Source organism: Empidonax traillii, unplaced genomic scaffold, assembly GCF_003031625.1.
Source record: "Empidonax traillii isolate 1590-97213 ecotype Southwest subspecies unplaced genomic scaffold, ASM303162v1 scaffold151:size923898, whole genome shotgun sequence".
Lineage (NCBI taxonomy): Eukaryota > Metazoa > Chordata > Aves > Passeriformes > Tyrannidae > Empidonax > Empidonax traillii.
Window position 1 is genome coordinate 713,687 of NW_020955344.1, and position 12,330 is coordinate 726,016.

The window sequence follows — 12,330 nt, forward strand, 5'->3', positions numbered from 1 at the left end:
GTAAAGCATCTGGGATTTGAAACTGGGATTCATAAGCAGAGATGGCAGTATTCTGTTTTTGGCAACACCTCACTCTTTCACAAGGAGAAAACTGTTCCTAGATTCACAATCTAAAGGAATACACAGAACCTAGCAAATAGATGGAGGAAGCAAAAAAAAAAAAATCAAAGTCTTTTCTTCTTAAAAACTTGACACTCAGTTATAAAAGGCCAGACTACAGGCAAGGTTCATTCACATAGGAACATAGAGTAAAGATGCTTTCAGATACACAGGAGAGAAATCTCATCAAAATTATGCCCTCTTTTATAAATATATAGATTTACCAAATCTCCATCAAGTCCTCAGTGTCTCCTCAACCTCAGTACTTTCCTTTGAGAAAGTAAGTGCCATACAGAAAAAAAAAGTTCCTAGCAGCTGCTCTCCACGCTCCCTCACCTGGCATGTGTGTTCGCTCCACACAGGGACCAGCCCAAGGTGGCAGCCAGACTAAGTACTCAGCAGCAGAGGAAAAGCTTCACTCTCCCCTCCTTTCCATTACTGCCTAGGTCCACGGCTGAGAAGTAAAGGAAGATGGATGAAATGCAACACAGTCATCTCTATTTGACGGCCTCTTTCCAGTGTAGCCCAGACTTGCTACAGTCCAGCTCCCAGTACTTGCAGTCTTCTTCCCTAAACATCTTGCTCTCTCTCCTATTACTTGCAATCTAGTCTCTCCTTCCAGAAAGCCCCAACAACAACAAAACAAACAAACAAAAAAACCCACAAACAACAAAACAAACAAAAAATCCAACAAGATTAGTTTTTAAAGTTTAGCTTAGCCACTAACTCTTCCCTATTTCATTTCTTTCATATCTATATCTCAGTTTCCCACTAGAGCAGCATTCCTCATACTTCTGTGAAGTTTTGTACTTAGGCTCTTCAGCCTGAATTAACTTTAAATGATTGACCAGATCACAGGTTTCAATACTTCCTAGAGTAACAGGCAGCATCTTCTTTTTCCCCAGCCTCCCTTGCTTGAATGAAGTTATCATTTGAATCTCTTCTACGGGTCTTCTGTGTTTCAAAGAGCACCAAGTTTCTTAGTAACTGCTTCATTCAGTTTTCTTCTTCATCGTCTTTTTTTTGCCTCATGGGATTAAGTAATCACTGCAGAGCCAACAGCCTTGAAAGAGTTTATTTAGTTTAACACCTCCAACTGCCCCCGCTCAGCTGAGGGCTGCTCCAGTCCTTTATCCTTCTCCAGTCTGAGGAGATAAACTATCCAGATGTGCCCACAGCTGCACTCCTCTAAAAGCAGGCATGGCAATAAATGAATGAGTATTGCCTTTTGCCAGCGCAGTTCCAAGTAAGACCCTACCTTTCTAAGTTTACTGACAAATCTTTATAGATGAAGGAAGCACTTCCTGTAGGAAGTTAGGAAGACCAAAGACCAAGAAAGCATAAAGGTGAACAGGGAATGAACTTTCTGCAAACAGAAGTAATATGGAAAGAAACGAAGCATTGCTGTTATTTCCTTCATTGGGGCACTTGCACATGTATGTATAGTTAAAGGAAAGGCTACACAAGGGAAATCTCTCCAACCTCTAAAGAAATAAAATCACAGTAGTTTAACCATATTAAAAAAAAATGGATATCAGGGAGCTCTGGTTTTAGGGGTTCAGATATTGAAAGATATTATGATGTAAATAGATGGTAGAGTATAGATGCAGAGATGTCATATTCTTCCACAGAGTTAGTATTATATATATAAATGCAGAAATTAAATGGATCCAGAAAACACACATCTTTTGTCTTCTGTTGTCAGGGTGACTTTCTTTTCAAAGGAAATGCAGGATGAAGGATCATAAAATAATTTCTTCCCTCCAGAAGAGTCCAACACTTTTTTAAAAGCTCAAACCTTTGAGGTCTTCTAAAAACTGTTAGGCTTTAAATCAAATCATATGTGTGTCCAAATTTGGAGTATTAAAAGTCTAAATTTTATTATGTGCCCTACTTTGTAAAAATTCCTATTTCAAAAGAACTGGCTGTAAACATAAAAGTTCAGCAGGTCTACCATTGAAGAGTCAAGATTTAAAACACCCATGAAATTTCCCTGTAACAAAAAGTGATATTTAACAGCCACTGACAATTGTTAATTTTACATACAATCAGCAATATAAAAAGTACTCAGAATAAAAAAGTAGGGTATTTCCAAGATTATTCCATTTGATTACACAGAGTAAAACTGAAGTGCTTCCCTCTGAGGTACAGGCTGACAAGTTTTATCACAGATAAAGGACAGAGTAGAAGGATGTCAACTTTAATTCGGATATTTTTAAAATCACAGAATCATTTAGGTTGGAAAAGATCTTTAAGATCATTGAGTCTGACCATTAACTCAACACTGCCAAGTCCACCGCTAAACCGTGTCCGTAAGTGTCACATCTAAGTAGCTTTTAAATACCTCCAGGGATGGAAGAGAATGTATCTTAAAATTTGATTACCCTTTTCCACTTGTACATCTTTCCAAAAATAGCACTCAGTGGAGTTTTAGGGTGACAGAAAGCTTTTCCCTTTTCCCACCTCTGGCAGATGTGCTGCCCCAATGCTATGTACTGCTCTGCCCTGGATGCTGGCCTCCCTCCCAGACTGCACCTCAAGCACTGCTAAAGGACTTGGCTTTCTCTTGATGCCAAACAGGAAAATTTAAGAAGTCTCAAAAACCACCTAAAAATTGGAAAATAATTTCCAGGAACCACAAGGGTATTTCACCTGCAGCCGAAGAGGCTGAACACAAATTCAATGCTGAATGCAAGATCTCAGCCTTGCTGCAGAACACTCACACTCATCACAGGTCCTTCAATCATACCTTTGTGTCTTTCACAACAAAGCTTGAAAACTTGTCTCTGTACATTTTCTTAACAGGCCTATTTTACTGCACACAACCTTCAGTTAATAAAGTAGTATTATTTTCCTATTTGTGTTGATGGATGCTTAATACAGCAGATGTTATAAACAGTGGCAGCAGATTCCAAGTGGGGAGAAAAAAATGCCTCTGAAAAAAATGTTTGGCAGTTACAACTTTTTCATTTCTTGACAAGCAAAAATCACTATGTCCCATCCACAATTTGTTTTTGAGTCTGGGTTTGGTTTGTTTTTGGTTTTTTTTTTTTTTTTTTTTTTTTTTTTTTTTTTTTTTTTTTTTTTTTTTTTTTATTTATTTAGGATAGGAAATAGTGAACATTTTCAGATCCCTTTTTTGTTCCATTTAATATTCTTCACAGAATATGGTACTTCTCAAACCAGCCAAATTAAACTAATCTTTTCTAGGAGATAGTCTGCATAAAGGGTAGGTAAAGGAAAATGACTGGTCTTCAGTTTATAGTTCTCTGCTTCATTATGGTAAAGCTGTTAGAAAGGGAAATGTCACCTAGATTTCTTTCCATTGTAGGACGCATTAAAACAATCACTTCACACCTTCTTGAAACAGAAAGATTGCATTTTTGCTTTAATAGGTTTATGGAAGTAGGGCTGTAAGTTTTCTTGAAGGATGACAGTCCTGAACAGTTGCTGCTTTGGAAAGAAAAATGTAAGCAAGCGTGTATACGGGTTCTTGTTATTTTGATTACATACTGCCATACCTTTTTCTTATTTTTCCTCTTTTACAGTTATTTCTGATCCATAAAGAGGATTCTCTTATCAACAACAAACTTAATGACATACTGAGAGTTTTTCACTAACTTTAAATGCAGTAAAATTAAGTGCTTTTTGACAAACCATCTATTACACATGAGAGGTTGCATGGGCTTCAATTTCATATAATTTTTTAAGCTTTATAATGTCCAGATACTTTTAAACACATCACAACCACGATGAAGAATTGGCTCTGTAAATCCACAAAGATTAACACAGAGGGACAGGCGCACAGAGAGACTCATCCCCAGAATACACTACACCATTTGCTATTCCAACTCACAAGACATGTTTGTTTCTAACCCTATCCAATGCTGTCAGCTCAGTGCACTCAAGTATCTTCAACACTGGTATTTTCAACAGCTAATTGTTAACATGCTGTTCTTGTACTGTATCTGTTGTCCGTTGAGATATGTCATGTTTTATAAGATGTAAAAAAAGTTTGAAACAAAATTTCCACAAGATGTCAGGTTTTACACTCTTGCTATTTCTAAAGCACTTCAAATTTGTTTCTGCAAAGTTTTGCTCTGAGTTCTTCTCTTTACAAGATCAGTTTCAACAGGCTGAAAACTACTCACTCCTTCAACTGCCAGCTCCCTCCCAGAGCCTCAAAACATCAGTGCTGTCCTATTCCACACTTCTGCCACTTCCCCATCTGTGTTTACTCATCAGCTGCAACTGTGACATGAAGGCTGAACTGCAGCACAGAGCTTTGTCAAAAGCTCCGTAGCTGAATGCCTGCTGAAACACGACTTGGTACAACTTGGATGTGCTGATTCCCAGAGCACATCTAAGTGCCAATTTTGGTTCAGCTCATCACATATTGTTTATGATAACACTGAAAAAAAATATGATTTAATAAAAAATTGAGAAGTACAGAAAAAGTTCCAAGACAGTAAAGGGAAAATACATTAATATGTCAGACAAAAACCATAGTGTCTCACAGTACTTCATTGTACATGCTCATATATTATTGTCAGGATGTAGGGCCTGGGAAGGAGTTCGAGGAAAGAAAAAATTATGGTACCATATGGCCCTTTCTAAGACAGCAGATAAAAAATGGACCAGTCTCCAATCATGTTCCTGAATACTTCATGACAATGTCTGGATGTCTGAAGAAGAACATTCAGATCCTCTTCACCATTCCCACTTGTGTACCTGAGAGAAAGAGCATTTTCAGGACTTAATGCTGTGACTGCATCAGCAGAGCAAAAACAAGCAACGGGGAGAATGGGGAGCATTTTAAAATGTAATTTAAAATCGCGATTCCAAAGGGTAGATAGAGGCCTGACTTGAAGCTCTAGCTAAAGCACACCAACACACACGAAAGGAAAAGTTTCTTTGGCCCATGCAGACTGGTCTGCATTAGCACCCCCCTAAGAGCCATTTGCTTCCTTCAAGATCTCAACCAACCCTTTAGAGAAAAACAAGACAGGCATTAAGGAAACAGTCACTTTTGCATCTGTCATTATTAGTGTGGTTGGATCTGCCATTGGTAGGATCCTCTGCCTCAGAAGCATAAGTAACTTTGGCGAGAAGGCTCTTTTGAGTAAAACCAAAGACATGCATAACAATAAACAATCTAGGAAATAATGTTGGAAATTGTGGTATCAAAAACAGAAGTCAGAGATTCTTTAAGTATCAAAAAGCTTTCCATAACACAAAGATACATGTAAAAACTGTTATCCTACTTCATCTTTATAAATATCAGATTTCTCTTCACTGTCACATGTATGGGCAAATGGGATATCTTGTAGAATAACTAGCAGTGGGCTGCAAGCAAGGAATTCTCAAAAAGTAGAAGTTGCTATTAAATGATTTAATATTATTGCCTTCATTGAATGAGGCAGCATAGTGTTCAAGAAACTAAAACTGTTTGCTTTACAATAGAAAAAATTTTTTTGTTGTGTAGATTTTTAAATGTGTAAAGGCAACAAGGAGGGGAGGGATAGGATTTAGAAAACAGAAATGAATAGCCACAACATACAAATAAGTCTTTCACTCTACTTCTGTCCCTTTCCTTGCTTTCCTCCTGATATTTGCAGGACAGTATTTAAAACTAAAGACCAGTTTCTCCTGGAAAAGACAGTATCTGCCTGCACTTCCAACCTCCTCAATCCCCAAATAGATTCAGTTTGTACACACTGAGCACACGGACCACTCTCATGCAATACTAGTAACTTAGAGCACCCAAAGCGAAGAGTAATAAAAGAAAGTCCATGAAAACTTTTTTTTTTTAGAGAGAGAACTTTTTAAAAAGAAATACCTCAGCAATGACAGGCAACATTATCTGTGGGGGGAACACAGTAAGGTCTCAGATTCAACGGTTCTTTAAAGCATTAAATACAAAGGCCTAGTGACTAAACTCATAATTTCATGTGAACAGCTGTCTCTTTTTAGAAAGGAAAAGGAGTTTATGAAACATTTTAAAACCTATTTTAGGAAGCAATCCCACTATGGAATTACTGCCTTTACTGACAATGTTCTGCCAACATGTGTTGTGTTTTTCCATACAGCCTAGTCTTCTCAGTATTGTATGTTAATTTTTCAATATATATGGGAAACCCTTTTGTGAACAGAAAGGGAGTCACTAATGTGACTTCTGCCTCATGTCCTTGTGACCCAGGTACACGCATATGTTTAGCTGTGCTAAACGCACCTGCTGAAAAACAATCTAATTCTTATGCGATACTTGCTTAAGAGAGTTTTTCTTTCTTAAAGTTCAATAATACAAGTAAATGTATTTTAAATTAGTTCTGATATAATTACACAACCACCCTGTTGCATAGATTTATTTCTGGCTCAAACAGTTGAAGCTAATCATAAGCATCACTAAAATCTTCTAACACAATATATGAAATCATACTCCTCTCACAGTCAGAGCAAAAATACTCATCTGTGAGAACACATACATGTATCCCATTTTAAATTACTTACATGAACTACAAATAAAACCAACGTCCTGCCAAAATTCTGTTATATGGCAAATGTACTAGCAATTGCTTTAAGCAGCACTCTGATCTCCAGCTCCAAAAAACAGTTAAGATTGCAACAATACACAAACAATAGCACTGAGCTTTAGAAGGCAAGACTTTAAAAATAAGGGTTCAGAAAAATAGCTGCTGTAAGTAAATATTTACCTACACATACAGAGTCCACGTTTAGGCTTGTAAATACCAACCTTTTTGGTTTTTCCATCCAAAATCCAAAGCATGTCGCACATCTTCTTTAATCAGGCATTTTATGGGAGAACAGCACAAATGACACAGCATTCGAGAAACAAACGCAATCAAAAGGTCCAAGTGTGCATGTTAAACTCTTCTCAAATGCAGTAAAATTGAGAGGCTCAGTGTAGTGCGTTTGGCTTTTGCTGTGAACTTGTTACCAAGGAAATCAGCAGCTGCAGGTGTTTTCCCATATCCCAGGGAATGAAAATTCAGCAGTGAGATTACTTGTCTACTCAGTATTTTATTCACTGGGGTTTTTTGTATCAATAACAAACTATTTCTCAAACTCTGTTAGATGACCAGACTGCATTAAAAAAATAATTTTAGAAAAGCTTCCCCCGCACATGACCTTACTCAACAGTGAACAGCACCTTTAAATGTTTTCCTCTTTATTCTCCTCCAGTCCCCCCTCCAGAAGTGACCTGCCTCCCCTGAATTGTCTCCTTCAATAAGTGTGCAAAGCCCACCCCTGTCATGGGTTTTCATCCTAAAAAGTGCTTCAACAACTAGGCAAGGCTCCAGCTTCAAATAAACAATGCAGACTTTGGAGAGGCTGCAGGAATGCCTATTCTGACCATTTGGCATACCTTTGCAAAATTCTATCATGATACAGAGATATCACCATGACTGATATGATTCATGCTTCTTAGGATGAAAGTAAAAAACCAAATATTTAATAAAACCCTAATGGAGATGCAAGTAGAAAATCTGCTTTCAATACAGTTCTTTCATAGGATATTAAACCTGTAACTCAGTTATGCACACAATGCTTACTCCTCATTTATGCTACAGATTCTCAAGGCAAGATATATATATATATTTTTTTTTACATTAGCCCCTTTTCTCATAATAAGATACCAGAATATTTACCATATCCTCTGAGCTCTGAAAGTTTTTTTCCACTTGTCCTCTTTCAGCGTTATTGATTCAACAGCAGCATCTACTGGGCATGGAAGGGCAAGATTCAATTTCTTAGAAGAGATTAAAGGGCCAGGCACAGTGGCGTGCAATACTTAGAGCATCTGTCTCTGGGCACAGTGGTCACTGTGAAACCAGAAAGGAACTAAACTTTTAAATATGCTTTTGCTCTCTATTCACCTCTCCCAAAGGGAAAACAAACCCAACAAAAAGATGGACGAAAGAACAGTGGCGACTTCTTGTTGCCCTTTGGAGATAACATATCACATATACACATAAAATATTACATTTAGAAATATAAGATACACTGGGCTAACAGAACTAGTTGGCAAGAAATCTGCCAGTAGAAGTATTCAAATATTCTTAAAGTTCATGCAATGAAGAGTTTTATTATAAACCTTTTTGCTGTTAAAATCTATTTTTCCTCTTTGTTAAGCAATTGCACAGATTTTCAAAATAAATAAATAGAGAAACCTCCACTAAACTAGTACCAACCAAACAGCAGTGACTAATAACCAACCAGATCAGACCAAGCAGAAGTTCTTCAAAACTTCACAAAGAACAAGATGAACACATGCGAACTTATTAAATGCTCAAAACAAGGATTCCAGAGGACTTTGGCCTTATAACACCCAGCATTTGCCTTCCATAATAGAATCTACCAGGGTCTAAATTCCATTAATTGGAACACAATAATAGAGGGACACAGGACAATCCACATTTCTGACAGGCTCACCTAAGCAAGACAAAGAAAATGACAGGGGCAGCTCAGCCTGATCCTTTCTTGTGCCCTTCTGCAGAAACTGGTACTTAATCTGCCTGCTGAAAGGCACACACCATGATCAGGGTTCACAATCATATCCCTTGCCCAGCTTTTGACATCTGCACAATTCCTTCTTTAAAATGGAACCAAATGAGAACAGGATCCCTATTCCAAGCACTCACTGTGCATCCCAAATCAAGAATTCTTCATTAGATGTATAAATTCTACTGGAAACAGAGAGCAAAACTCAAGACTTTCATTTTACAACTTGGGGCCTCAGGCATCAGCAAAAAGTGTTTCCCCATGCTGCCACCCCCTCTGGTTTAGTGAATCTTCGCTCCTTCAACACGGATTCTTCATCCAAGAAGAGCCCAGCAGGCAGTCAACTGAGCATCCACCCAGATTTCCAGGCTGAGAAGGAAACTCAGGAGCACTCTTTCTGTGGACAAGTGCTCCAACCCCTTTGCTATGACATGTTGGGAACCCCAATGCCTTTTTACCCAGCCTCCATGAAGCTGACTATCCTACCATTTGAAAGGCCAGGCAAGGTGTATGCTGGGCACATGTAGCAGCTCAAGAGCATCACACATCCCAAACTAAATACAGCCTTCTGAAGGAAGCCAGCAGCTCTGGGCAAAGGGAAGTGGACCCATGATGAGGTAGCTCAGTCCTCATCAGAAAAATTACTGAAGGAATTACACCATCTTGGGTGTAATTAAAACATCCAAATGCTACCAAAGCACCACGAGCACCACTGGCACTGTTCTGTCCTGCTTGCCCCTGGTAAGCCTTTTCTTCTTTGCAGTGCAATGAGCTACAGCAAGTCCAGCAGCCCTGCTGGAGCCCCACCAGTTGGTTAAACAGGAAGACAACCCAACTGCTCCCTTTGGGATCAGTCCTGGCTACAAACTCTCATCCTATGTAAATGTGTTTTGCAACAGTGAAAAGGGCAGGCAAAGGCCATTTCTGTAGAATGAAGTGTGCCAGGGTATACAATACACCACATACCACTGCTCTGCACTGAAACTACAGAGGCACATTACAGGACACAGAACAGCAAATTTCAGTACCTAGTGTGGTTCTATAACATACACTGCATGTTCTAAAATGAGGTGTTTCTCAAAATAAGCGGTAGTACAGAGGGGGAAAAGAGTACAATGGCTCAACATGTGTAACATGGCATTTTTTTTCCTATTGTCCCCCTGATTCTCTAACTAGAAGCCCAGCCTATGTGGAAAAAAGAAACTTCCAGTATTTCTCCTCGAAAAAATTTCTCCTCGACACGGAGTTCTAGTGAAGAGGACTTCAGGCAGCACGAAGAGAGCTGACGCTGCTTCTAGGCCCACCAGTCTTGTTTCAAGTGGATTTTTTTGGCAATTCCAGACAGCATTACATAGGTTCCCAATACCTTCTCTGCACATAAAAGGCCTCATGCATGTGTCTGCACACTTTACTGGAAATAGAAGCTGGTAGTAAGACTATCTGGTTTTAAAGGACCTGCTCTGTAGCTCACAGCAACCTCAGCAGAGCAACACTGATGTGGTTTCCCTAAAACCTTCACCTTTTGGACATGTTTTCTTGGCAGCAGTTAATCCCAGGTGGCTTATTTTCCATTCAATCCATCATTTTCAGTGTAGCTGTTTTTTCCCCAAGATGATTTTTGGATGGAAGTGACACATGTCACAGGGATACCTCAAAGCCTTCCCCCCCCCGTCCTTCTTCCACACACTTAGTAATCAGCAGAAGTTCCTTTCCCCAGGTCGCACAAATTTAACAGTGGAAAGTTTGAACTGACAGACTCCAGATGCAATATCAAATTTACTTCCCTCTTCTCTATATGGAGTTGTTTAGCAACAGTCAATTGAAATTATATTAGTCTGTTGAATAATTAGTTTAGATGACATTTTAAGACTGTAAGCAATAATCTAGTTACGTGCAATAAACAATTTTAAAGAATCACAATTTTTCTAATGTACCCTATGATCAACAAATAGACTTAAGCAGATATGGTAAGCTGAGCTGAGAAAATAATATTTACCATTAAGCAACTTAAATTGCCCAAATTAAACTCTCTTCAGCCTCTAGCAATTAAACACAGTATCTACAGCTGAAGGAAAAGGTTTTTAATCAGTTCTGGTCAACTTAAAACCAGCACAATTTTCAGCATCCAAGAAACCCAGCCATATCAGTATGCCTCCAGTCTTCAGATTATACCTGAAAACAGCAAACAAAGGAATTACTAGAGAGCTTTCTTTTCAGTGGTAGAAAGATTTCTAAGCACCTTAGTTGTGGGCATAAATACTTGCAACTATAGCAAAAAAGCAAAACTAGACTTGAAAAAAAAATCAGTATTTTATTATTTTCTACTAATGTTACCAAAATACCCTCCTCCTTTGCAGTGACTTTGACGTTCTAAACACTGAAAGAGAGTGCATCTGATTAACCCCAGCAAATCTGTACATTTGCATGAAACAGCCCTGAGTAATTCCTCAGTGCCAGAGGCAACAACTGAGCCCAACATCTAATCTGGGGACTGGCTAGAACTGAGGCAAAGCAATTCATTTCCATGACAAACGGTCCTGCACAGTGAGTCTGTCTAACCCCACCACATTTTACCCTACAGATATGTAAATGATCCTGAAATGACATTAAGGCAGCATGTGAAACACTGTCACTCAGATGGTTTCTATTGCACCTATCCAAGACCCATCATTTACATTCACAACTTCTCCATCTTCATGGCCGAAGGAGCAAGTGCCAAATCCAGAAAGCATCCCCTGCCCATATAGAAGAATAAGCCAATTTTTAATACAGAGTTTGGGGTTTTTCTGTTTGGATATTATAATCAAGCAGATTTGCAAAGATATCCACTGACTACAGATGCAGGAAAATGGGATTTACAGAATGCCCAAACAGGTTAGACATGTAGCCCTTCCTGAATTTCAATGATACTGCTGCTTAGGCACTTTTCCAATTTCTTTGGAGCCACCTGAGGCACCAAAAGCACAAAGGTACTAATGTCAGAGATTAAACAGAATTGACATAGCTTTCCTGGTTTAGTTTCAGCAAGTATCTGAGGCTTCATCCTGCACTAACAATTCCTGAAAAACAAAGCATGTTTTACATCAAACGAGAAAGATTTGTTACATCCAGATGCATCACGAAAGCTATAAATTTTCATAATAAACTGTTATTGCTTTCTCTTCTGATTAAATGGTTATATATTCCAAATAGATTATAAACAAAAGTACATCTATAACTACATAATATTAAAATATATAAATCCAAGAAAGTTGTATTAACTTTCCCTTGCTGTATTTTGCTGGAGAATAACTTCATCTCTCCCTATGTCACATAAAAACACCACTATTTGAGGAAACTCCAAATTTCAGTTTACATTCATCACATCTTACCATGGAAGTGTTCTGAACATCATGCAGAACAAAGCAGCTATAGTTTCCCCGTAACTTAATCTTAAAAAGTCCTTGCTTCTTTGTACAGATAATTGCTGTTTGCCTCTCCCTTGGCAAGGAGCTCTCCAAGCACAGAACGGGCAGTGAAATGAAGGTAGAATTCCAGCTGTACCTCCCAAGTTCATGTGACCTCCAGCTAAAAAAGGAACCCCAGCCAAACTCTTTCTGAGAAGCAAATCACTCTCTAGGAAATGGGAGAATAAATATGGAAAAATAAATGCTGTGACTGGGCTGCTCATTATAGCAGAAAACAGGGAAAAAGTAGAAGGAAGTGTAA

The 12,330-nt window shown here is 38.5% G+C and overlaps 1 protein-coding gene across 5 annotated transcripts in view; it reads right to left on the bottom strand.

The window, feature by feature from the left end:
* MCF2L (MCF.2 cell line derived transforming sequence like) overlaps positions 1–12,330 on the bottom strand; it is a 156,304-nt gene that overhangs the window by 126,805 nt on the left and 17,169 nt on the right. The window contains exon 1 of one of the 5 annotated variants that reach the window (XM_027884623.1): positions 6,854–7,002. The exons of the other annotated variants lie outside the window; for them this stretch is intronic. Coding sequence (XP_027740424.1) covers positions 6,854–6,944 — 91 coding nt within the window. The 5' untranslated portion in view covers positions 6,945–7,002. Of the gene's footprint in view, positions 1–6,853; positions 7,003–12,330 lie in introns of those variants that run through there. 5 annotated transcript variants of the gene reach the window in all.